The sequence below is a fragment of the Anolis sagrei genome, chromosome 7, assembly GCF_037176765.1.
Source record: "Anolis sagrei isolate rAnoSag1 chromosome 7, rAnoSag1.mat, whole genome shotgun sequence".
NCBI lineage: Eukaryota > Metazoa > Chordata > Lepidosauria > Squamata > Dactyloidae > Anolis > Anolis sagrei.
Genome location: NC_090027.1, coordinates 16,391,532 through 16,417,995, shown reverse-complemented (window position 1 = coordinate 16,417,995; position 26,464 = coordinate 16,391,532). Strand labels below are relative to the sequence as shown.

At 42.9% G+C, this 26,464-nt stretch overlaps 1 protein-coding gene across 1 annotated transcript in view; it reads left to right on the top strand.

The window, feature by feature from the left end:
• The window catches only part of RETSAT (retinol saturase), a 73,104-nt gene extending 52,679 nt beyond the window's left edge, over positions 1-20,425 (top strand). The window contains exons 7-11 of the mRNA XM_060786948.2: positions 870-1,008; positions 2,498-2,607; positions 4,380-4,546; positions 6,756-6,915; positions 17,249-20,425. Of these exons, the coding sequence (XP_060642931.2) occupies positions 870-1,008; positions 2,498-2,607; positions 4,380-4,546; positions 6,756-6,915; positions 17,249-17,394 (722 nt within the window). The 3' untranslated portion in view covers positions 17,395-20,425. The remainder of the gene's footprint in view (positions 1-869; positions 1,009-2,497; positions 2,608-4,379; positions 4,547-6,755; positions 6,916-17,248) is intronic.
• Positions 20,426-26,464: the final 6,039 nt, after the last annotated feature.

The window sequence follows — 26,464 nt, the reverse complement described above, 5'->3', positions numbered from 1 at the left end:
ACCTAAACCCTAACTGATTTTTAACTGTCGATTTTTCAAACTCTCCCCTCTAAGCTCCTCCCACTTCCCTCTCTCCTGCATCGGTCTCCATGGCAACGCACATGGAGGACTCCTCTGACTTAGGCCGCTCCAGCATTACTGCAGCCAATCTAAACACAAATACAGTTAAAATCATACAATTTATAATCAACTCCTGTACAATTATTATTATTATTATTATTATTATTATTGGAAGAGGAAGAGTGTCAATAATGAGTGCTAGTGCAATTATGTCAATGGTGATCTGAATTTGGGCAAAGGAGATGTGGAGCTATTAGTACAATTTCAGCTTGGTACATTACAAGTAGATATAGGCCTAACTACATCCAAAGCAGCTCCAAAGCAAATACAGTCATCCCTTCACATTTGTGGGTTTCACTTTTGCAGTTTTGATTATTCACGGATATGGTTAATATGTTTTCTCTCAAAATCTTTAGGTCTTCCAGCATGACTCTATGGCCAACTTCTGGAAGGCCTAGAAGTTCTTAGAGAAAATACTTCTCTAGGCATTTGTTGGTCCTCCAGTGTGATTCTATGGTTAGAAATTGACCACAAGACCATATCGGACAACCAAGAGTTTCCTAGAGAGGTGTTATCTCAGGTTAATAAATATTGTTTTCTTCTTCATTGTGACAATTTACCTTTTAACTTTGAACTTTGTTTTGCTCCAGTTTCTAAGTTTGAAGGTCATGACACCACTCTTCAGGTTCATAAACGTATTTCTACAACTTTTTTTTCTATAACTGATTTCTCTCCTCTTTCATGCATTCAGTCATCCATCCATCAATCCGTCCATTCATTCATGTATTCCATTGTCCCTACATTGTCAGGGATTCAGAGCCAGCTTTCCATGATGCACCATGGCATAGGAGGCCTCTGCGTCTTCGTTGGGCTCAAAGGTTCCAAAGAGGAGCTGGGATTTGAAGCAAAAAATTATTACATCTATCAACATAATGACCTCAGTGAAGCGTAAGCATTTCTCTTACAGGGAATTTTAAGTACCCACCTAAGCTACAAATACTATGATTGTGTGGGATATAGCTATAACAATTAAAGTAAAGCTGCATTTGGGTAATGTAGGTGCAATTGCCTTAGAATATTATGGAATGCATAACATGACGATGACTTCACTTGTTTTTAATTAGTTTATTAGTTTTTCTTTTAATCATGACATGCAGCCTGTCCATTGTCACTATGATTATGTTTACTGTAATTTTTTATATTGTTATGCATTCATATATTTTATGTAATTATGATATTGTTGTTTATTGCTTGTGTTTTCGATTTTATTTTGCTGTAATTTGTTGTTTGGGCATGGTCTCATGTAAGCCGCCCCGAGTCCCCATTGGGGAGATAGTGGCAGGGTATAAATAAAGTATTATTATTATTATTATTATTATTATTATTATTATTATTATTGTCTAATGTTGGCAGACCGTGGGCTATGTTGTAATAATTTCATGAAAGAAATGAGCTCCCAGTGGTGCAATGGGTTAAACCTTTGTGCCGGCAGGACTGAAGACTGACAGGTTGGAGGTTCGAATCTGAGTAGAGCGTGGATGAGCTCCCTCTGTCAGCTCCAGCTCCACATGCGGGAACATGAGAGTAGCCTCCCATAAGGATAGTAAAAAAAATCAAATATCTGGGTGTCCCCTGGGCAACGTCCTTGCAGATGGCCAATTCTCTCAAACCAGAAGTGACTTGCAATTTCTCAAGTCATTCCTGACACACAAAAAATGAAAGAAATGATTGCAAATAACTTGTCTGTAATTATTTCCAACCTTTGGCTGTAATATCACATTGCAAATGAAAAGGACATAAACCTCCGATTATTGCCTTTTCTACAAAAACAGCTTCAATCTCTTTTTTTACACAAAACATTTTAGGTTTAACTTCATTGGGGTGGTATTGTTGGTCCTCCAAAAAAAGAACTTCTCATAGTCATGGATAAATATCCATATTCATTTGGGTAAACATAATAGTCCAATCTGTCTGATGATTTAAAGAGTCACTTGTAGATGTTTGAACTATTATGTTTATCTAAATGAATATGGACATTTATCCATGACTAAGAGAAGTTGTTCCTCTATATTGTGTTTTTAAGTAATAGACCTGTCATATGACATTATATTTGAAGTTTCAGCAACAATAACATAATACTTTGTGCATCTTAGTAATAGATACCTGGGTTGTTGTAGGTTTTTTCGGGCTATATGGCCAAGGCCTAGAGGCATTCTCTCCTGACATATCTGAGATATCTGTGTTCTATATATTCCTCCAAAAAAGAAAACAACATTTGTTCATTATACTATTTAATAAGAAAGAGACACTTCAAATCTTTGCCAATCACAGAGTGTGATGATGATGATCTTTATTTACATCTCTTTTTTCCCCCAAGACTGCAACTCCAATTAGCTTACACATTAAAAAGCTGATGGGAAGTCTTATTTCTTCCCAGGTTCGTTACTTACCTCAACTGTTCCCGAGAAACTGCTCCAAAGAATATCCCTTTAGTATACATTGGATCATCATCAGCTAAGGATCCACTCTGGGAGAAGAGATATCCAGGTATCGGTGCTCTGTAGAGCCAGAAATATGACATTATTTACAGTCAAAGTAATAAAGGCAGAGAGAGAATCGAGAGGAGACATCCTGGGGACATGGAGGCAAATGCATGGTGCATTTTCCAAATCATGGCATCCCTAGAGACAGCATAGGCCAATACTTTGCCCTTCTGTAATGCAGCTTAATCCAGACACCAAAATGTTGACAACTCTGCTGGTTTAAGAGGTAAAATAACAAATACAGCAGTGAGTCAAGTCCGATCCAATGCAGAAGACACAATAACATTGCACACAGGCAAGAGGAAAATGAGCAGGAAAAAAACTATTCTTGTCAGCAGAGTTAAAACATAAACTTGCAATGTTGCAAACAAAACAAACAGTGCAGCAAACTTGTAAGCAATACAGAAATAAGGCTTCTTCAACTTCCTCCAAATGAGAGAGCAGTAGAAATGGTTGAGCAAAATGCCTGAGCAAAGGCTCCTCAGAGCAAAAGCTGAACTGTATTCTAAAATCCATACAGTTATACCCCACCGGGTGTGGTTCAAACTTACTAGTTGACCTACATTAGCGGCTGCACATAATAATTGAACAGTATAAGGTTTTCTTTAACACACACATATACTTTACCCTGTTACGACTTAAAAGGTAACAGTTGTGGCAGCTCTTCAACCTTCCTCTGAAGTCTTCTGGCTATTTTCCTCTCTTGGACAGAGCTATGTGTTCCATACAGTCCAGCCATCACATCCTAACCAATCCACTTAACTTTGTTGTGTTGGCAGTATTGAGGTGTTGTTCAGCTTTGTGTCCAACGTCTCCACTTGGAATTGCATCTTGTCCTTTGAGGCATAAAAATGTCTTGGGATAGCCCTGATTTTTAAAATGTTCTTGTCTGAAACTATTCTACCCATTCAATTACCTGTCCAAATGCATCTCTCCCTATGAACCATTGTGGAGATTAAGATCCTCCGGGGAGGCCCTGCTTTCCATCCCACCATTGTCACAGGCACGATTGGTGGGGATGAGAGACAGGGCCTTCTCGGTGATTACTCCCTGGCTATGGAACTCCCTTCCTGGTGAGATCAGGTCGGCCCCCTCCCTCCTGTCCTTTAGAAGGATATTAAAAACTTGGCTTTGGGACCAAGCTTTCGGGACAGGGCAATAAAGCAGCAATAGGAAGGATTACCAGGCCAATTAGATTAGACGTGGATGACTAGGATGGTTTTAAATGGTGTATTTTAATCTATATAAATAAAAATGTAATGTTCGTTTGTGGGATTAACAGAACTCAAAAACTACTGGACAAATTGACACCAAATTTGGACACAAGACACCTAACAACCTAATGTATATCCTTCACTTAAAAAAAATGATTTTGTCATTTGGGAGTTGTAGTTGCTGGGATTTATAGTTCACCTACAATCACCGAGCATTCTGAACCCCACCAACGATAGAACTGGGCCAAACCTCCCACACAGAACCCCCATGTGGGCCACAGCAATGCGTGGCAGGGGATGGCTAGTATTTTGATAAATTTTTTGAATGTTAATGTATGTATTTAAGAATTTGTGTCCCGGCATTGAATGTTTGCCATATATATGCTGTGCTTCGCCCTGAGACCCCTTCAGGGTGAGAAGGGCGGAATATAGATGCCATAAATAAATAAATAAATAAATAAATAAATGCCGTGGGAACCTTTTCTCATATTTAATAGATTTCGAAATGTCTATCTTTGGCAGTAGTATTGGTGGCGAACCCCTTGTGTCCTTTTTCTTTTAGGCAAGTCCACCCTCATTATCCTGGCGGTCACAAAGTATGAATGGTTTGAGGAATGGAAGGAAGAAAAGGTCACAAAGAGAGGAGTGGATTACGAGAGCGTCAAGAACAGTTTTGTGGATAGTATAATGGACACTGTTTTGAAAGTTTACCCTCACATAAAGGATAAGGTAAGAACCTTCCTAGCACACTGAATAAATTCATGCAGCTAGATAGCAAGTCTTCAGCTGTTCCCTAGATTAGCAATTCTGTGGTCTGTAGTCCCAGGGCAGGAGCTGTAATGGGTGTCTGTAAGGGCCTAAAGGCTACCCAACCTGCCTCCTCCCCATGGCAGAGTAGCCATTAAAACTACTCGGCATACATAGCACAACTCATGCCTGCATATGCCACTAACAGGATGGAGGCCATTAAGTCCTTGGCTTGGCATACCTCACGAATAATGCATTCTTATCTCCTTCAAATCCCTTTCTTCTGAGGTCAACTGAGGAGAGGTTGGACCATGAGTTTCTCTGCCCTCATTAGGTTGCTTTGGGGGGTCCCCCGTCCTGCTCTAAAGCACAGACGGGAAAAGTGTCGCCCCATATGTGGTTCCTCAAACTTCTTTCTGTGGTTCTTGGCACCTTCAAGCCTTTTAGACAATCCATTTTTAAAAAATTTGGATAAATTTCATCTCCTACACTAGAAGCTTGTTTCCAAAATTATTAGGGATCATAAGGTACTTTCAGGGTTTTGTTTTGGCCATTGTTTTTGGTAGCCCATGCAGCCCTTAAAGCAGTGGTTCTCAACCTGTGGTTCCCCAAGTGTTTTGTCCTACAACTCCCAGAAATCCCAGCCAGTTTACCAGCTGTTAGGATTTCTGGGAGTTGAAGGCCAAAACATCTGGGCACCCACAGGTTGTGAACCACTGCCTTAAAGGGTCCCAGGAGGAGACAACTGGGGCTTCAACTTGGTGCGGTTTTCTCATCCCATGCACCTCATAACATTTTTTTCTTCTAAGGATTGCTTATACTGGGTTGTTGTAGGTTTTTTCGGGCTATATGGCCATGTTCTAGAGGCATTTTCTCTTGACGTTTCACCTGTATCTATGGCAAGCATCCTCAGAGACAGTGAGGTCTGTTGGAACTAGGAAAATGGATTTATATATCTGTGGAATGACCAGGGTGGGACAAAGAACTCTTGTCTATTGGAGCTAGGTGTGAATGTTTCAACTGACCATCTTCTGGGCCCCACAATTGAAGAGAGATATTGACAAGCTGGAATGTGTCCAGAGGAGAGCGACTAAAATGATAAAAGGTCTGGAGAACAAGCCCTATGAGGAACGGCTTAGGGAGCTGGGCATGTTTAGCCTGAAGAAGAGAAGGCTGAGAGGGGATATGATAGCCATGTATAAATATGTGAGAGGAAGCCACAGGGAGGAGGGAGCAAGCTTGTTTTCTGCTTCCTTGGAGACTAGGACCCGGAACAATGGCTTCAAACTACAAGAGAGGAGATTCCATCTGAACATGAGGAAGAACTTCCTGACTGTGAGAGCCGTTCAGCAGTGGAACTCTCTGCCCCGGAGTGTGGTGGAGGCTCCTTCTTTGGAAGCTTTTAAACAGAGGCTGGATGGCCATCTGTTGGGGGTTATTTGAATGCGATGTTCCTGCTTCTTGGCAGGGGGTTGGACTGGATGGCCCATGAGGTCTCTTCCAACTCTTAGATTCTATGATTCTATGATTTGCTGGCCTGGCAGTGCCAGGGGCAATCTTTTGTTGAGAAGTGATTAGATGTCCTTGTTTGTTTCCTCTCTGTTTTTTTGCTGTTGTAATTTTAGAGTTTTTTAGTACTGGTAGCCAGATTTTGTTCATTTTCATGGTTTCCTCCTTTCTGTTGAAATTGTCCACATGCTTGTGGATTTCAATGGCTTCTCTGTGTAGTCTGGCATGGTGGTTGTGAAAGTGGGCCATCATTTCTATATTCTCAAATAATATGCTGTGTCCAGGTTGGTTTTGCTTATACTTCCACAAACCTCATACTTGAATCTTCTATGTGGATGGTTCTGATGGTGCATACAATTCCCATCACTCTCACCAGTTTCTAGGGCTGATGGGAGCGTTATCCAATAACATCTGGAAAGGGATAGACTCTTCCCTGCAACAAGGGATAAAAAAGTAGCACCTCATGCCATTTCAGATCTCTTCAGGGGTCAGAAGCTTCCAGTATTTTCAGATTAATGTATTGTCGAAGGCTTTCATGGCTGGAATCACTGGGTTGTTGTGGGGTTTTCGGGCTATATGGCCATGTTCTAGAGGCATTCTCTCCTGATGTTTCACCTGCATCTATGGCAAGCATCCTCAGAGGTAGTGAGATCAGATTACTTTATCTCTGTCTTCCTTCCAGATTGAGCATGTCTCTGCTGGGACACCTCTCACCAACTGCCATTACATAGCTTCTCCACGAGGAGAAATGTACGGTGCAGAACACAGCATTTCCCGTCTCCAGGTAGAAGTCACAACAACGATTAGGCCGCAGACTCCTATCCCAAACCTCTATCTGACAGGTATTTATTTATTTATTTATTTATTAGGAGCATTTCTTTCCCGTCCTTCTCACCTCTGAAGAGGGATTCAGGGCGGCTATTTGCAGGCACCATTCGGTGCCGAACAATCTATAACAAAGCATAAAATATTATTATTATTTCTCGTATTTCTATCCCATCACTTCTCAAGCCCCAAAGGGAGACTCAGGATGGCTTACAATGGGCCCGTTCCCAAAATAGGCTTGTTGTTGTTCATTCGTTCAGTCGTCTCCGACTCTTCGTGACCTCATGGACCAGCCCACGCCAGAGCTCCCTGTCGGCCGTCACCACCCCCAGCTCCTTCAAGGTCAGTCCAGTCACTTCAAGGATGCCATCCATCCATCTTGCCCTTGGTCGGCCCCTCTTCCTTTTGCCTTCCACTTTCCCCAGCATCATTGTCTTCTCTAGGCTTTGCTGTCTCCTCATGATGTGGCCAAAGTACTTCAGCTTTGTCTGTAGTATCCTTCCCTCCAATGAGCAGTAGGGCTTTATTTCCTGGGGCTTAGCATACATTAAAATAGGCTTAGCATACATTAAAAACAATTAAAAATATACATTAAAACAGTTTGCCATTTCAAGTCATCTTCTAAATCAATCCATTGCCATTCACTAATACAATCTCACCAATTAAAACAATCTATTCTGCGTCTTCTGTGGCTTTCTGTACACAAAACAGTGTTTGACAAATAACAGCATTTTCACTTTAAGAATAACGATGTCTGTTATTGATGACATAAAATAATTATATGTAATATTATACACATTCACGCAATGGCCTCAAACCACAAGGGGAGGAGGATGGAAGCCTTGTCTCCAGGCACAAGCTCCTTCTGCCCATTCAAAGAATCATAGAGTTTGGAATAGACCTCGTGGGCCATCTAGTCCAACCCCCTGCCAAGAAGCAGGAAAATTACATTCAAAGCATTCACCCAATATAGATTGGAAACAAACCATGCCAAGATTTGGGGAGCTTTAACTCTACATTCCAGCCTTTAGTGGCTGAGGAACCCAAGCCAAGTGCCACTTCCATTCTAGAAAGTAGGAGAAAAGTGTCCATGTTGGGCAATGGCGAATCCATGAATAATCAAATCCACATATGTCAAACCAGTGAACGTAGAGTGGTGACTGTATCATAAAATATTAAATAATACAGTAGAGTCTTGCCTATCCAGCATAAACGGGCTGGCAGAACACTGGATAAGCAAAAATGTTGGATAATAAGGAGAGACTGAGGAAAAGCCTGTTAAACATCAAATTACATTATGATATTACAAATCAATCACCAAAATATTATGCTTTACAACAAATCAACAGAAAAAGCAGTTCAATACACAGTAACATTATGTAGTAATGACTGTATTTACAAATTTAGCACCAAAACATTGCAATGTATTGAAACAGCTGTGGATCTGGGTGGGAGGCAGACTGCGTTGGATAATACAGAATGTTGGATGAGTGAAGGTTGGAAAAGAGAGACTTTACTGTATTTCTATTTTCTACACATGCAATATCTTTGCACAAATTTTTCTGCACAGGCCACATGCATTTGCTTTTGTGCAAAATAAAGCTTTAAAATATAAAAAGTTTTTTAAATGGCAGTGTTGCAACCCAGAGCAGGAAACTGGACCCTCAGACAACAATCCACCACACTTGGCTTCAGGAAAAACAATCCTTTTTATTTATGAAAGATGAATACAAAAAAGAGAAAAAATGCAAAGGTAACAAGTCACAGTAAAAATCAGCAACAAGAAATGTCCATAAATAAGATCATGAAACCCACAGCAAAACTGCTGAATCCTGGAACCTGTTAGCAATCCACTAACCATACTTAGCACAACTACAAAACCCCAGAGGAACAAGGCCACTTGAATCAGGAGACCTGCAAACGCTGGCACATGAATCTGGAATTATGCCTGGTCTGAAGCTGTATTCAGACCAGGCATATTTAAGGCCAAGAAATCTATTGCGAGACACGCCTGAAGATTTTGTTTGGATTTCTTTCAATCTGGCTGACCTGCGTAAACATTGTGCTTCTCCCCGACTCTGCCAAATCTGCCCCCGCCTATCCTCATTAGGCAGGCCAGGTGTCTGATTCTCCAGAGAGCTAAGACTGGGAGGAAAAGGGAGTGAACCGTCTCCGCTCGACTCGGAATGTATGAGAATCTTGACTTTCGCTTTCCAAGGCTGTAGGATTTTCACTACTCAAACCATCATCATCTAAATTGGCCTCAGAATTCACATTAACATCTACACGGGCATCAGGAAATACAATCAGAGAGTCAGGTTCAAGTTCACACACAGGCTGAACCCCAACAGGCAGTTTTGAATTATTTTCTTGTAATGGGAGGAAAATGGCTAAAATTGTTCTTTGCTTCTTTCAAACTATTTAGCAAAGAGTTACATTCATGAAGAAACATTTCTTCCTAAATTTCCAAATAGGTGTTTATTCATGCATTTGTATTTAATCCAACGCCATGGGATGTCAGCAAGATCAATATAAACCGATGAAGGGCTAGAAGGCATGATCATCAAGTTTGCAGACGACACCAAATTGGGAGGGATAGCCAATAGTCCAGAGGACAGGAGCAGAATTCAAAACGATCTTGACAGATTAGAGAGATGGGCCAAAACTAACAAAATGAAGTTCAACAGTGACAAATGCAAGATACTCCACTTTGGCAGAAAAAAATGAAATGCAAAGATACAGAATGGGTGACGCCTGGCTCGAGAGCAGTACGTGTGAAAAAGATCTTGCAGTCCTCGTGGACAACAAGTTAAACATGAGCCAACAATGTGGTGTGGCGGCAAAAAAAGCCAATGGGATTTTGGCCTGCATCAATAGGAGCATAGTGTCTAGATCTAAGGAAGTAATGCTACCCCTCTATTCTGCTTTGGTTAGACCACATCTGGAATATTGTGTCCAATTCTGGGCACCACAATTCAAGAGAGATATTGACAAGCTGGAATGTGTCCAGAGGAGGGCGACTAAAATGATCAAGGGTCTGGAGAACAAGCCCTATGAGGAGCGGCTTAGGGAACTGGGCATGTTTAGCCTGAAGAAGAGAAGGCTGAGAGGAGATATGATAGCCATGTATAAATATGTGAGAGGAAGCCACAGGGAGGAGGGAGCAAGCTTGTTTTCTGCTTCCTTGGAGACTAGGACGCGGAACAATGGCTTCAAACTACAAGAGAGGAGATTCCATCTGAACATTAGGAAGAACTTCCTGACTGTGAGAGCCGTTCAGCAGTGGAACTCTCTGCCCCGGAGTGTGGTGGAGGCTCCTTCTTTGGAAGTTTTTAAACAGAGGCTGGATGGCCATCTGTCAGGGGTGATTTGAATGCAATATTCCTGCTTCTTGGCAGGGGGTTGGACTGGATGGCCCATGAGGTCTCTTCCAACTCTTTGATTCTATGATTCTATGAAAACTGTTTAAAACAGTAAAAAAATAATTTAAATACAGGAAGAACGTATAAAACAAGTTGACGAGTTAAAAAGTGAGTCAAACAAAATAAAACTGTAAGCATTGGGATTAAATCAGGCCTCAAAAGCTTTACTAAATATTAGCCATGCTTTTACTTTGTGCTTAAGTGAAGCCCATACTGTTCACCATTCCTTAGGCGTGCCAGTCAGTACTGAAGTCATAAGCAGCTGAACGCTGTATATGTCACCATAAGCACCTTAAATTCAGAGTTGTATTAGCAGCCTATGGAATTATTTTTCAAAACATTTTTTCTTAGGTGAATTCTTTTCATTATAACGTGTAAAGCATTCAGAGCAACTTGATTTTGGAGAAAATCCATAACCCAATGCATTTTAATCTGAAAAATAAAATTAGTGTAACCAATCCATGTATGAGAGGGATATACATCAGACGTTGATACTTGTTATTTGCCGTCAGATCCGACATACGGTGATTGTTTGAATGAGAGACTTCCAAAACCCAAAGCTGTCACTTAGGCCCAGAAACTAAGGGCTAAAAAGGTTTGGTCTAAATAATCCAAACTATGTCACAAATTTGGGAGGTAATTTTTTTGAAAAAATGCTTGAAATATTCATCAACAGATGTAACTTATTATGCTTTACAACAGTATTTTTCAACCTTCCAAATGCTGCAATCCCTTAATACAGTTCTTCATGTTGTGGTGACCCCCAAACATAAAATTATTTTCGTTGCTACCTCACAACTGTAATTTTGCTACTGTTATTAATGAGTTAAACCGCTCAGCTGCAGAAGGTCAGTGGTTCGAATCTGTGGAGTGAGCTCCTGTCATAAGCCCCAGCTTCTGCCAATCTAGCAGTTCAAAAACATGCAAATGTGAGTAGATCAGTTGAGGGAAAGGTAACGGCATTCCATGCAGTCATGCCTGCCACATGACCTGGGAGGCATCTATGGACAATGATGTCTCTTTGGCTTAGATATGGAGATGAGCACCATCCCCCAGAGCCAGAATCAACTAGACTTAATGTCAAGGGGAAACTTTTACCTTTATAAATGGGTCTTAAATGTGGTTATAGGCCAGTGTTTCTCAACCTTCCTAATACCATGACCCCTTCATGTTGTGGTGACCCCCAACCATAAAATTATTTTCATTGCTACTTCATAACTGTAATTTTGCTACTGTTATTAACTGTAATATAAATACATAGGACATATTTTAATTCACTGGACCAAATTTGGCACAAATACCCGATAACGCCCACATTTGGATACTGGTGGGGTTGGGGGTTTTGTCACTTAGGAATTGTAGATGCTGGGATTTATAGTTCGCTTACAATCAAAGAACATTTTGAAATCCACCAAAAATGGAATTGAATCAAACTTAGCACACAGAGCTCCCATGACCAAGAGAAAATACTGGAAGGATTTGGTGGGCATAGACCAGTGGGTTCTCAACCTGTGGGTCACCAGATGTTTTGGCCTTCAACTCCCAGAAATCCCAACAGCTGGTAAACTGGCTGGGACTTCTGGGAGTTGTAGACCAAACATCTGGGGACCTACACGTTGAGAACCACTGGCATAGGCCTTGAGTTTTGGAGTTGTAGTTCACCAACATCCAGAGAGCACAGTGGATTCCAACAATGATGGATTTGGACCAAACTTGGCACGAATTCTCAATATGCCCAAATGTGAATACTGGTGGAGTTTGGGGAAAATAGACCTTGACATTTGGGAGTTGTAGTTTCTCGGATGTATAGTTCACCTACAAACTGAACCCTACCAGCAATAGAATTGGACCAAACGTCCCACACAGAACCCCCATGCCTGGAAGGGACTCGCTGGCACAAGCCTCCCTCCAGCCTCACACGCTCTCCCTTGCCCACACATGTGCACCATGCTGCCATGCGCCAAGCATGCCTGTTCTCCCCTCCCTGTTTGGAGTCTCAGAAACAACCCTCTCCTTGGTTGAGAGGCCGGCCAGTCACAGCAGAGGAGGGCTTTCGGTAGGAGGATTCGCCGTCTGTTTCCAAAAAGAAAGAGAAGGACAGGTAGAGATATATTCAGCCTTCTCTGACAAATGGATTGCTAAGATCATCAGAAATATATGTTTTCTGATGGTCTTTGGTGACCACTCTGAAACCCCCTCATGACCCCCCAGGGGTCCCGATCCCCAGGTTGAGAAACGCTGCTTTACAACGTTACTCTTAATTTTTCTGAGATACCACCCCTTTTACTATTTAATATTGGTCAGCAGAATTAAAATGTCTAAAGCTTTCACTGAGAAAAATAGAGATAGTCTAAACCGAATTATGAAGGAACCCTCCAGGAGTCCAAGTCAGAGGTCATAAATGAGGACCGTACAAAGGAGGAACACAAAATGAGATCAGTAACAAGGAGCAGATTTGGATTAGAGGGAGGCGGAGGCGTGCTTTCGAATAATCCTTTGCAAATGAGCTGTGGCTTCGCGCAGGAGTGGGGAGGGGTGCTTGGCAGATTCCCAAGGTGCAAGTTTCAGAGTCATGCAATGGTCCGTGCACTCCCGAACAAGCACTAGGAGCTGCACTAGATAAGTAAATACTAGGCCTGGGTAACAACGCAAAAATTTGTTTCTAAAATCGATTTGTATTTGGGGGTTTTTTTTGTTTCGATATTTAAAATAATTACAAAATTTTCCCTTAAAAAAGTTCGGTATTTACGAAATTTCGTTAATATTTACAAAACATTTTGTAAAGATGGCGCCCTTTTTTTTTCAATATTTTTTTAATTTAATTATTAATTTAGTAGAATAGGGAGGAGAAATTATTATTAAGGAGGGAAGGCAGGCACTCACTCTGGCGGGCCCTCAAGCGCTGCCGCCGAGTCAGGCCCGGCTCCTCCGAAGCTAAGGTTTCAGTGCGGAATTGGGAGAAGGGGCTCCCCAAAGGCCATCTAGTCCAGCCCCCTCCTAAGGTTTCAGTGCGGAATTGGGAGAAGGGGCTCCCCAAAGGCCATCTAGTCCAGCCCCCTCCTAAGGTTTCAGTGCGGAATTGGGAGAAGGGGCTCCCCAAAGGCCATCTAGTCCAGCCCCCTCCTAAGGTTTCAGTGCGGAATTGGGAGAAGGGGCTCCCCAAAGGCCATCTAGTCCAGCCCCCTCCTAAGGTTTCAATGCGGAATTGGGAGAAGGGGCTCCCCAAAGGCCATCTAGCCCAGCCCCCTCCTAAGGTTTCAGTGCGGAATTGGGAGAAGGGGCTCCCCAAAGGCCATCTAGTCCAGCCCCCTCCTAAGGTTTCAGTGCGGAATTGGGAGAAGGGGCTCCCCAAAGGCCATCTAGTCCAGCCCCCTCCTAAGGTTTCAATGCGGAATTGGGAGAAGGGGCTCCCCAAAGGCCATCTAGCCCAGCCCCCTCCTAAGGTTTCAGTGCGGAATTGGGAGAAGGGGCTCCCCAAAGGCCATCTAGTCCAGCCCCCTCCTAAGGTTTCAGTGCGGAATTGGGAGAAGGGGCTCCCCAAAGGCCATCTAGTCCAGCCCCCTCCTAAGGTTTCAGTGCGGAATTGGGAGAAGGGGCTCCCCAAAGGCCATCTAGTCCAGCCCCCTCCTAAGGTTTCAATGCGGAATTGGGAGAAGGGGCTCCCCAAAGGCCATCTAGCCCAGCCCCCTCCTAAGGTTTCAGTGCGGAATTGGGAGAAGGGGCTCCCCAAAGGCCATCTAGTCCAGCCCCCTCCTAAGGTTTCAGTGCGGAATTGGGAGAAGGGGCTCCCCAAAGGCCATCTAGTCCAGCCCCCTCCTAAGGTTTCAGTGCGGAATTGGGAGAAGGGGCTCCCCAAAGGCCATCTAGTCCAGCCCCCTCCTAAGGTTTCAGTGCGGAATTGGGAGAAGGGGCTCCCCAAAGGCCATCTAGTCCAGCCCCCTCCTAAGGTTTCAGTGCGGAATTGGGAGAAGGGGCTCCCCAAAGGCCATCTAGTCCAGCCCCCTCCTAAGGTTTCAGTGCGGAATTGGGAGAAGGGGCTCCCCAAAGGCCATCTAGTCCAGCCCCCTCCTAAGGTTTCAGTGCGGAATTGGGAGAAGGGGCTCCCCAAAGGCCATCTAGTCCAGCCCCCTCCTAAGGTTTCAATGCGGAATTGGGAGAAGGGGCTCCCCAAAGGCCATCTAGCCCAGCCCTCCGCTAAGGTTTCAGTGCGGAATTGGGAGAACGAAGCACACCCACCGCAAAGGTGAGGAAGGAGGGACGGGCCGCCTTCCCGCTGAGGGTCGCTCGCCCTCTCGCTCTCTTGCTCAGCCGGCGCCTTCCCCGCCCTCTCCTCCTCCTCCTCCTCCTCCTCTTTCAGGCTCTGCCTCTGACTGGCTAAGGAGAGGAGAGAGAGGAGAGCTCCCAGCAAGCATCTAGCCAAGCCATCTTACGTATTTCCGAAATGGACGGAAATACAAAACTATTTGGCGCATGCCGTTTCGATATTTAAAAACACTTCCGGGTTTAAAAATAAGTTTTGTAATCGTTTTGTAATTGCTAAAATTAACGAATATTTAACGAATTACAAAATTAACGAACGAAACCGCCCAGGCCTAGTAAATACCCCTCTGTTTAATATGCAGAATATCAATTCATGCAAGAGTAAACCTCACTGGAATCAGTAGGGCTTCCTTGTGAGTGCACACAAAGCAGATTGCACTAAAAATCAAATTCAATTGAAAAAGACTTATTATTATTATTATTATTTGCTATATTTCTATACCGTCATTCTCAGCCCGAGGTCAACTCAGTGTGGTTTACAAAACAGCACGATTCGATGCCCACAATAATATAAAAACAGTTAAAACATTTAACATAAATAAAATTCAATAAGTAATAAAACTGATAAAAACATAGATCCTCTACGTCTCATTACCAAACTTTTGAACTAATAAGGATTTAAAAAGTACTAAAACTTCCTTTTTGAAAAATGTTGATCAGTAGCAGCATCTCAGGTCCCTGCCACACTGCCCCGATATCCCAGGATCTGAGCCCAGATTATCTCCTTATCCCAGATTATCTGGCAGTGAAGAATCATGTAAATCCAGTGTAAAGCAGATAATCTGGGACCAGATCCTGGGCTATAGGACACTATAGAAGGGGCCACAGAGCAGCCTTCCTCACCTTAGAACAGTGGTTCTCAACCTTCCTGATGCCGCGACCCCTTAACACAGCTCCTCATATTGTGGTGACCCCCAACCAGCAAATTATTTTCATGACAACTTCACAACTGTAATTTTGCTACTGTTTTGAAGCATAATGTAAATATCTGATATGCAGGATGTATTTTCATTCACTGGACCAAATTTGTCATAAATACCCGATACGCCCAAATTTGAATACTGGTGAGGTTGGGGGGGGGGGGGGGGATTGATTTTGTCATTTGGGAGTTGTAGTTGCTGGGATTTATAGTTCACCTATAATTAAAGGGCATTCTGAACTCCATCAATGATTAATTTGAGCCAAACTTGGCACACAGAACTTCCATGTAAAGTAAAGTCCACAGCAGAAGCTAGAAATTGAAATGAAGATATTTTGGGATGATACAAATCAGACATTCATAATTGTTATCATGTCACTACTATAATTTTAAAGAGTCAGTATACGGAACATGTTTTAATATTTATATTGGAAAGTGATTATTGTATTTTTAAAGGTTGTATATTTTATGTCATGGCCAATGCCTAGTACAATAAACAATTCAATTCAATACTGGAAGGGTTTGGTTGACCTTGAGTTCTGAAGTTGTAGTTCGCCTACATCCAGAGAGCACTGTGGACTCAAACAATGATGGATCTGGACCAAACTTGACACAAATAATATGCCCAAATGTGAACACTGGTGGAGTTTGGGGAAAATAGACTTGACATTTGGGAATTGTAATTGCCGGGATTTATAGTTCACCTACAATCAAAGAGATTTCTGAACCCCACCAATGATAGAATTGGGCTAAACTTCCCACACAAAACCCCTATGACCAACGGAAAATACTGTGCTTTCTGGTGGCCTTTGGCAACCCCTCTGACACCCCCTCGCAACCCCCCAAGGGGTCCCAAGCCCGGGCTGAGAAACACTGGTATGGGGGAGAATCCCAGCTATTGAGAGAGAGATGGGAAAGAGCATAGAGTTCAAAAAGGAAAAGAAGCAGCGCTGTATTTCCTAGAATCTTGCATAAAGACCAGCTAGTCCAACACCCTAGACATATATTATTAGAATGTTGCATACCTGCATGATCACATTTCTGTGTACAAACCCCGCAATCTCTTCGATCATCTGGAGAAGCCCTGCTCTCACTCCCGCACCCTTCCCAGGCGCGATTGGTGGGGAAGAGGGAGTGGGCCTTCTCTGTGGTGGCCCCCCGACTCTGGAACTCACTTTCTAAAGATATTAGGCAAGCCCCCACATTGGCAGTCTTTAGGAGGAGCCTGAAAACGTGGCTGTTCCAGTGTGCCTCCCTTAATAAGGAAATAATTCCCAGCAAAATGTCCTTAGAAGCACTTTAACTACTTGTTGGGTTGCTCTCCCTTCTTTTCTTTTTACCCTCCTACCAGATACATCCTACTTCTGTTCATGCCCAGCATTTATTTTTTAAATTTTCAACTATTATATTTGGCCCGACCATAGTCTTTTTTTTTAAATCCATGTGTGTTACTGTTTATATGTGAGTTATATTAATTGTATTGTTTTATTTTGTTTTATTGATGTGTTGTCAGGCTTGGCCTCATGTAAGCCGCTCCGAGTCCCCTTGGGGAGATGGTGGCGGGGTATAAATAAATTATTATTATTATTATTATTATTATTATTATTATTATTAAAGACCAGCTAGTCCAACACCTATACATATATTACTAAAGTTCTCTTAAATGCACTTTGTTTTCCCATTCTCCAGGTCAGGATGTTTTTCTAGGTGGGTTTCCAGGAGCGCTTCATGGAGCCCTTGTCTGCGCTTCGGCCGTCCTCCAGCGCAACGTCTATGTCGACCTGGTGCGGCTACGGAGAAAAATGAAAGCCACGAGCAACAAGAAGGAAAACTGAGCCTCATCTTCCACCTTGTGACAATACCTCGGTCTTCTTCCCTGATGTAGAGAATGATTTTAAAGCTTTCTGGGTTCTGCATTCTCCTTAGCTCACTCATTCTGAACCTAACTTGGTTTGCTACTATGGACAGTTCCAGTTCACCAACACAACTGTGGGAGATGCATTGTGCAACTATCATATGTAGACACACTAGAGTTCTATGTAGATGTGAAAGCACTTTTAGTACACAGGTGGCTATTCCTCCAATATCTTATTGGTATTGCGCCACTGCGACTGCAGCATCTAGAGCTGCTTCTGTGCTATGCGGCTGTTACTACAACCACTTTTATGTCCCCACCTTCCTAAGTAGTTGTGGTGGCTTCTATCCAACAACCTATGGCTGTCGTCCCACTGCTCAGACCCATAGCTCAGCAGTGGGAAATATACTTGGAATGCAGAAAGCCAAGGTGTCTCCATTTACAAGATCCTCATGTATTAACTGGTGGGAATAAGCGTCTTACTAGGTCTCTGAATCTGTATTTATTTATTAATCCCCTTTCTACCTACTTGGACCCTAAAGTGTCAGGACACAAATATACATATAGCATTCTTTAAAAAAACATTAAAAACTTTTAAAACAGCTGATTTAAAAACCAAATGCCAGACAGACAAGATACAGTGTCAACCACTCATTGGAAGTGCACCAGGTTGGCTTCAGGGGTTCTTCAGTGAAGGTGGTGATGCAGCGAAAGACCGGTTTTGGGTGCTTTCCAGCTGGCATCTCAGTGTCATGAGACATGTAAAAGGGCCTCTGTTGAAGATCTCAAATTCCAGACAAGCTTATATAGGAGAAAGTGGTGATTCAGAAATCTTGGCCCCGAGCCATTTAGGGCTTTGTCGAGTGTATTACAGTACTCTAATTGAGAGGTAATTATAGCAAGGATCACTGTGGCCAAATCCATCTTGGAATGTACTCTGAACTCTCATCTTACTTTAGATGCTTTTTGTAGCCCAGTGATAGAGCAGGAGGACAACAGAGCCCTGCTGAAATAGACCAAGCCCTAATCCAGAATTATATTTTTTAACACAGTGACCAACTAGTTGACTATGGGAAGTCCAAGTGTAGGTCATGAGTGCAATAGCACCCTCCCAGTGATAGCCAGTGAACACCTAGAAATATTTTATCCCATCTTACTTACTTAGGCAATCCCTCGTTGTCTGAGCAGGATTCTCTTCCACTGGTGGTGGGTCCGTAGGTGACTCTGGAGCCCTATTTTTGATCTGCATCTTTTCCCGCAGTGAGGGCATTGGTTTCCAGATGGAAGGTGGTCCTGGTTGGGGTTGGCTTGATGCACCTTCCTCTTGGCACATTTCTCCCTTTCGCCCTCCAAATTCTACAGCACTGCTGGTCCAACTGGAGCACTCAAGGGCCCGGGCTTCCCAGTTCTCAGTGTCTATGCCAGAGTTTTTAAGGTTGGCTTTGAGCCCATCTATCCCACCAGAAGAAACATATAACCATCTTGAATCACCTTATACTTTATACATCAGGCAGCTTCCTATAAAGCAGTGGTTCCCAACCTGTGGGTCCCCAGATGTTATGGCCTTCAGCTCCCAGAAATCCTAACTACTGATAAGCTGGCTGGGATTTCTGGGCATTGTAGGCCAAAACACCTGGGGACCTGCAGGTTGAGGACCACTGCTAAAAAGCATTGTTTTCCAAAATGAAAAGTGGATTTCCAGCCACCTCAAGGTTTTGTTTTGTTTTGTGTTTTACTTGGAGGCTTTTCATGAATCATGGTTTATTTTAGGTCTACTAATTATGATCTAATTTGAAGCTGGCTGCCTATCAGCTTCTGAGCACGATTCAAAGTGCTGGACTTAACTTTTAAGGCCCTAAACAGTTCTGGCCCAGACTACCTGTTCGCACGTATCTCCTGGTACAAACCATCACGAAACTTAAGATAATCTGGAAAGGCCCTGCTCTTGATCCTATTGACATAGGATCAAGGGGACGAGGGACAGGGCCTTCTCATCAGTGGCTCCCCGCCTGTGGAATACTCTCCCCAGAGACATCAGAACGGCCACCTCCCTCCTGTCTTTTAGAAGAAAAATCAAGACCTGGCTTTGGGACCAAGCGTTCGATTAGTGAGCAGCAAGTAAAAGAAGATTTTAACACTTATGGCAGTGATTTGATCCGGACTGGATTTTAGAGTCTGATTTTAATAGGCGTGTGTTAACCAATTGTTTTAATTATTGTTTTATTATTTTTAATATTTTAATGTATTGTTGACTGTTTTATTATGATGACACTGTATGGTGTTTGTGAGGCTGCCCTGAGTCCCCTCTCGGGGGTGAGAAGGGTGGGGTATAAATATAGGAAATAAGCCCCTAAATTTCCAGATCATTGACAAAGAGCAGCTAAAGAGTGTGGTGCTGTGAAAATAGTTACGATTTGACTGTTAACCCTGAAGAGAGTAAACTTAAAAGCAGACAAGTTGGCTAGAACTGTGCTTTGTTTGTTGTATGTCTTGACATTCAGTCCATGGTATGGTTTCTTATCAAGCAAAATATATAGTTTGGTGTGATCTAAACAAAATCATTGTATGAATTCACAGACACAACAAAACTAGCAGCTGTTTCCTTTGGATTCTTGGTTCTGTAGAGTCAGTTCCAAGCCTGTTATCTGTTAATGTTAACAGCAAATCATAAACCAAGATCCTCTAGTCCAGTGGTTCCCAACCTTTATTTGACCAGGGACAACTTTGACCCGGGACCACTCTCCAACATTAGAATCATAGAATAGAATCCAAGAGTTGGAAGAGACCTCATGGGCCATCCAGTCCAACCCCCTGCCAAGAAGCAGGAATATTGCATTCAAATCACCCCTGACAGATGGCCATCCAGCCTCTGTTTGAAAGCTTCCAAAGAAGGAGCCTCCACCACACTCCGGGGCAGAGAGTTCCACTGCTGAACGTCTCTCACAGTCAGGAAGTTCTTCCTCGTGTTCAGATGGAATCTCCTCTCTTGTAGTTTGAAGCCATTGTTCCGCGTCCTAGTCTCCAGGGAAGCAGAAAACAAGCTTGCTCCCTCCTCCCTGTGGCTTCCTCTCACATATTTATACATGGCTATCATATCTTCTCTCAGCCTTCTCTTCTTCAGGCTAAACATGCCCAGCTCCTTAAGCCGCTCCTCATAGGGCTTGTTCTCCAGACCCTTGATCATTTTAGTCGCCCTCCTCTGGACACATTCCAGCTTGTCAATATCTCTCTTCAATTGTGGTGCCCAGAATTGGACACAATATTCCAGGTGTGGTCTAACCAAAGCGGAATAGAGGGGTAGCATTATTTCCCTGTACCTAGACACTATGCTCCTATTGATGCAGGCCAAAATCCCATTGGCTTTTTTTTTCGTACCAAAAGGGTTACAAATCACTTTTTGGTCAATTTGGTTTAGTTATTTGGGGTGCTGATTCAGAAAATTGCACTGGATAGACCACATCAGCTCAAGTTTCTGATACAGAACATATGCCATCCAGTAGTCACCATCAGCTTGCCCACAGAAAACTATATTAAATAATCTAGATCTGATATGGTAGTAGCAATATTTCGTAGGTAGTCAGCCTCTCCCCTCCTGACATCCCTGTTGCCTCGGCACTATAAGAGAGTTTCGCAAGACCAGTCGCTTTCATTGCTACAAGGTTGTTCCAAAGTAGTAATAGTGAGGCCGCGGACCATATTTTTGTTCTTATGCACAACTGGTGGTCCATGGACCACAGGTTGGGAACCACTGCTCTATTCAGTTTTGGAAAAGGCCTTGGTGCCACGGTGACTATATTTTCATCCTTGCAGACCACTGGTGGTCCACGAACCACAGGATGGGAACCACTGCTTTAAAGCCTTGGTAAATCATGTGGAGGAGAATACCAATGTAAATGGCACTGAATACCTCAAAAATCTTGTACGGCAGCCTACTTAGGGAAGGGGGAATTAATTTCTGCTTTGTACGCAAGTGAGGTTTAGATGTCCAGGGTGGGAGAAAGAACTCTTGTCTGTTTGAGGCAAGTGTGAATGTTGCAATTGGCCACCTTGATTAGCGTTGAATGGCCTTACAGCTTCAAAGCCTGGCTGTTTCCTGCCTGCGGGAATCCGTTGTTAGAATTCATCTAATGACAAAGGATTCCCCTAGCAAAGGATTCCCCCAAGCAGGAAACAGCCAGGCTTTGAAGCTGCAAGGCCATTCAGTGCTAATCAAGGTGGCCATCTGCAACATTCACACTTGCCTCAAACAGATAAGTTATTCCACAGATATATAAACCACATTTGCCTAGTTTCCAACATACCTCACCACCTCTGAGGATGAGTGCCATAGATGTGGGTGAAACGTCAGGAGAGAATGCTTCTGGAACATGGCCATACAGCCCGGAAACCTCACAGCAATCCAATGGAGGAAGGGATTGCTAAAGTTGCTGATTTGGCCCAAATGGCCAAATTGACATGGGTTCTAAAATATAAGCTAAATCGAGACTTTCTGAAAGAGCAAGAAGAAATCTAACAATGTAATAATTTGTGATAATGGAAGTAGAATGATTTAAGGGATCTGCAATTCTAGATTGTATTATTATTCTCATTATTATATTATTATGTTTATTCATATCCCGCTTTATCTCTCCTGAAGGAGACTCAAAGCGGCTTAATATAAAAGCATTAGCATACAATTTAAAATATACCAGTATGCAAACATTAAAACAGAACTAAATATAAATAGTATTTTTAAAAATTCACAATTAAAAACCATTAAAATAAGTTTTTGTCCCCTTTGTCTTCGCATTACAGTTAGGATTGAAGGGTTGGAGCCTTCCTGTGTTTCCTATGTCTGTCTTCTGTTTCTGTTTTTTCCCCTCTTCATTTCTGAATGTATTTTACATTTTTTGTAAATTAGTGTTAAATGTCAATCGATGAAATCAATAAATCGTCAAAATGCACTGGCAGCCAATTTGAATGTCACAGTGTCTTTCCAATTTATTTAACTCTGAGTCTCAAGGAGCACTTGGACAGCCTCATTGTATCAATTACTAAACCACTAATTTCAACTCTTTCAGAAGTCTAGCATATTGAAGCTTGTAGCTGTTGTTGTAAGCTGCTTGTTCCCTCTCTCTGTGTCTCTTGGCTTACACAGAGGCTTAACGGCAGCTTCTGCAAACAGCTACAGGCTGGCAGAGGATAATGGCTGGCGGATAATGGGGGACTACAGTTGAAAACATCAGGATGTGGTGGAGGAACTACAAGGGTTGAATGAAAAGTAATGCCTCCACCTTCGTTACTCGGGTTTGGGTGGGAATATTTTAATAAATCGAATGCAGAAATAATCCTTAGAATGTGCTCTTTAACTACCACTATTCACTTTTCCACATAATCACCAGACAATTGGATACATTTCTGCCAACAAGTTTTCTGAAGTCGTCACGGAAGAAGTCGACACTCTGTTTCTACAACCCATTGTGCACAGATCTTCCGATAGCCAAGCAAAGCAATAATGTGTCCCACACATTCTTGTGAAATGCCGATTATGCTTGAAATTTCTCTCTGAGTGATATGACGATCATCCTGAATCAATCTGTCAACCTTTTGCTTGTGAAACTCAGTGGTTGCTGTCACAGGACGTCCAACTCTTTGTCACGCAAGTCAGATGTTCCCACCTCAACATCTTTAAACTTAGGGGAAACAAACAGGCACATAAAATCACTCAACAAGGGATTCCCCCCGGGCACTTCCAAGCCATTGAATGCTAATCAAGGTGATCAGCTGAAACATTCACATCTAGCCCCAGCAGACAAAAGTCCTTTGTCTCACCCTGGTCATTCCATAGATATATAAACCCATTTTTCCTACTTCCAACAGACCTCACTACCTCTGAGGATGATTGCCATAGATGCAGGCAAAACGTCAGGAGAAAAATTGCTCCAGAACATGGCCATATAGCCCGGAAAAACCTACAACAACCCATCTTTAAACTTACTCGCCCAACAACGCACAGTACTCACATCAACACAATCACCATAAACAGCTTGCATTCTCTGATGAGTCTCCTTTGGGGTGACACCTTCTGCTCTCAAGAATTCAATGACTTCACGTTGCTTAAGTCGCATTGACCGACCGTCTGTGCAGGGTTCTATACTTCGCACTTTAACAACACAACTGTTCAATGCTAAAGCTTCCCGCCAAAATGGAACTGTAGAGGAGAGTCTACTGATCAAGCCTGTACCTGCCACATACCAGTACTGACATCTGTTGAGGAGTTACGAAGGTGGAAGCATTACTTTTCATTCAACCCTTATACTTAGAGTAAGCTTGGTCGGGAATGGCAGGAGTAGAATGTGTTTGACAACCCTCAGGTTGGAAAATGAAGTCCTAATCATGGAACCTGTTGTATGATGTTTTGTCACTTGTCAGCATCTCTATTCTCTATGTTGTACAATGAGAAAATAAAAGAAAGCAAAACTAGAAGAGAAAAGACTCACAATGTATGATGCAGAGCTTAGCTGCAGCATGACTAGCATGCTGTAGGTGGCACTGTGTCTAGCTTGAGCAAGTTACTTGTTCTAGTTGGCTTGAGTAGAATAATTTTTGGGTGCTCCTGATATGCACATACACAATTTGTTTTGCTAGTACCACAAGTAAAAGTGCCAGAAACTTCAAATTGTACTTGGGTAAAGGTAAAGGTAGGTAAAGGTTTTCCCCTGACATTAAGTCCAGTTGCGTCCAACTCTGGGGGTTGGTGCTCATCTCCATTTCTAAGCTGAAGAGCCAGCATTGTCTGTAGTCACCTCCAAGGTCATGTGGCCAGCATGACTGCATGGCACGCCATTACCTTCCCGCTGGAGTGGTACTCCGTGATCTACTTACATCTGCATGTTTTCGAAGTGCTAGTTTGGCACAAACTGGGGCTGACGGTGGGAGCTCATGCCGCTCCCCGGATTCAAACCTGCAACCTTTCACACAAAAGCTTCACAGAACTAGTGAATGACCGTATCACCTAAGTTGCATGTAGACATCAGAAAAGAATTACTTGAGCATAAATTGAACAATAATAATCAGTGAAAGGTATAATTATGACTTCCAGGATCTCGAGATAAGCATATGTATCTGAGAAGTTTTTTCCTTAGGGAATTTAAGACAGCAGATAGTTGCACTATATTTTTAGCAACTGGTTAAGCGAACTAACCCAGAGGATGTTTCTCCCCAATGCTTCCTCTTCATCCTGGAAAGAAGTGATGAGCGGAGTGCCATCAGCAGGGTTCCATCCTGGGGCCAATCCTGGTCAGATCTTTATTAATGACTTAAATGAAGGGTTAGAAGGCATGATCATCAAGTTTGCAGACGACACCAAATTGGGAGGGATAGCCAATACTCCAGAGGACAGGAGCAGAATTCAAAATGATCTGAACAGATTAGAGAGATGGGCCAAAACTAACAGAATAAGGTTCAACAGGAACAAATGCAAGATATTCCAATTAAGCAGAAAAAATGAAATGCAAAGATACAGAATGGGGGACGCCTAGCTCGAGAGCAGTACCTGTGAAAAAGATCTTGGAGTCTTCGTGAACGACAAGTTAAACATGAGCCAACAATGTCATGCAGCAGCAAAAAAAGCCAATGGGATTTTGGCCTGCATCAATAGGAGTCTAGTGTCTAGATCCAGGTAAGTCATGCTACCCCTCTATTCTGCTTTGGTTAGACCACACCTGGAATCAGACTGTGTCCAATTCTGGGCACCACAATTAAAGAGAGATATTGACAAGCTCAGAATATGTCCAGAGGAGGGTGACTAAAATGATCAAGGGTCTGGAGAACAAGTCCTATGAGGAGTGGCTTAAAAAGCTGTGCATGTTTAACCTGAAGAAGAGAAGGTTGAGAGACGACATGATGAGGGCCATGTATAAATATATGGGAGGAAGCCATAGGGAGGAAGGAGCAAGCTTGTTTTCTGCTGCCCTGGAGACTAGGACGTGGAACAATGGCTTCAAACTACAGGAAAGAAGATTCCACCTGAACATGAGGAAGAACTTCTGATCTGTGAAAGCTGTTCAGCAGTGGAACTTTCCGCCCCGGAGTGTGGTGGAGGCTCCTTCTTTGGAGGGTTTTAAGCAGAGGCTGGATGGCCATTTGTAAGGGGTGCTTTGAAGGTGATTTTCCTGCTTCTTAGCAAGGGGTTGGACCACAAGGTTTCTTCCAACTCAATGATTCCATTATTCTAAGATTTTTGTTCTTCAAGGGCAACTCAGTCATTTGAACAGGCCTGGTAGTCATCTCAGGCAGCAGCAGATACAGGATAAAGCAGCCTCACCCATTCTGTCACCAATATAAAAGGTCCAGTCAAAATATATTCCACACTATACGTGGAATTGAAGAGATGTGCCTTCTGTTTACAGTAAAATATGTTAGATTGGCCCAGCCAGGGCACCAGTCTGAAGTTTTGCTTTTCTTGTTTGCTTTTTAAGCTAGCAAATGACTGAGTTGTAAGCCTTCATCACCACCTACGTGGACTTTGTTCGGGAAGAGGGACTGACCAGCCACGTGAGGCATCACGAGCTGCAGTTCCTGCCCTACCATAACTATAATTATCACATGGCCACATTTTAATAACTTTATTTCATTTCACTTTCTTTTCTCCTCATGTCAGGAACAACTTGAGAAACTGCAAGTATTTTCTGGTGTGAAAGAATTGGCCATCTGCAAGAACGTTGCCCAGAGGACGCCCGGATATTTGATGTTTTACCATCTTTGTGGGAGGCTTCTCTCATGTCCCCGCATGGAGAGCTGGAGCTGACAGAGGGAGCTCATCCATGCTCCCTTTCGGATTCAAATCACCGACCTGTTAGTCTACAGTCCTGCTGGCACAAGGATTTAACTCATTGTGCCATTGGGGTGTGTGTGTGTGGAGGGGGGGGGGGGTCCTATTCCTTCATAGTGATTATGGTGAATTTCTGCAGTGAAACCCAAGTTTCACAGTTGTTCAGCTTGGTTCCTGGTTGTAAAACTATCAGTATTTATTTTTAAAGAATACATGCCAGCCAGCTAGCCACATATTT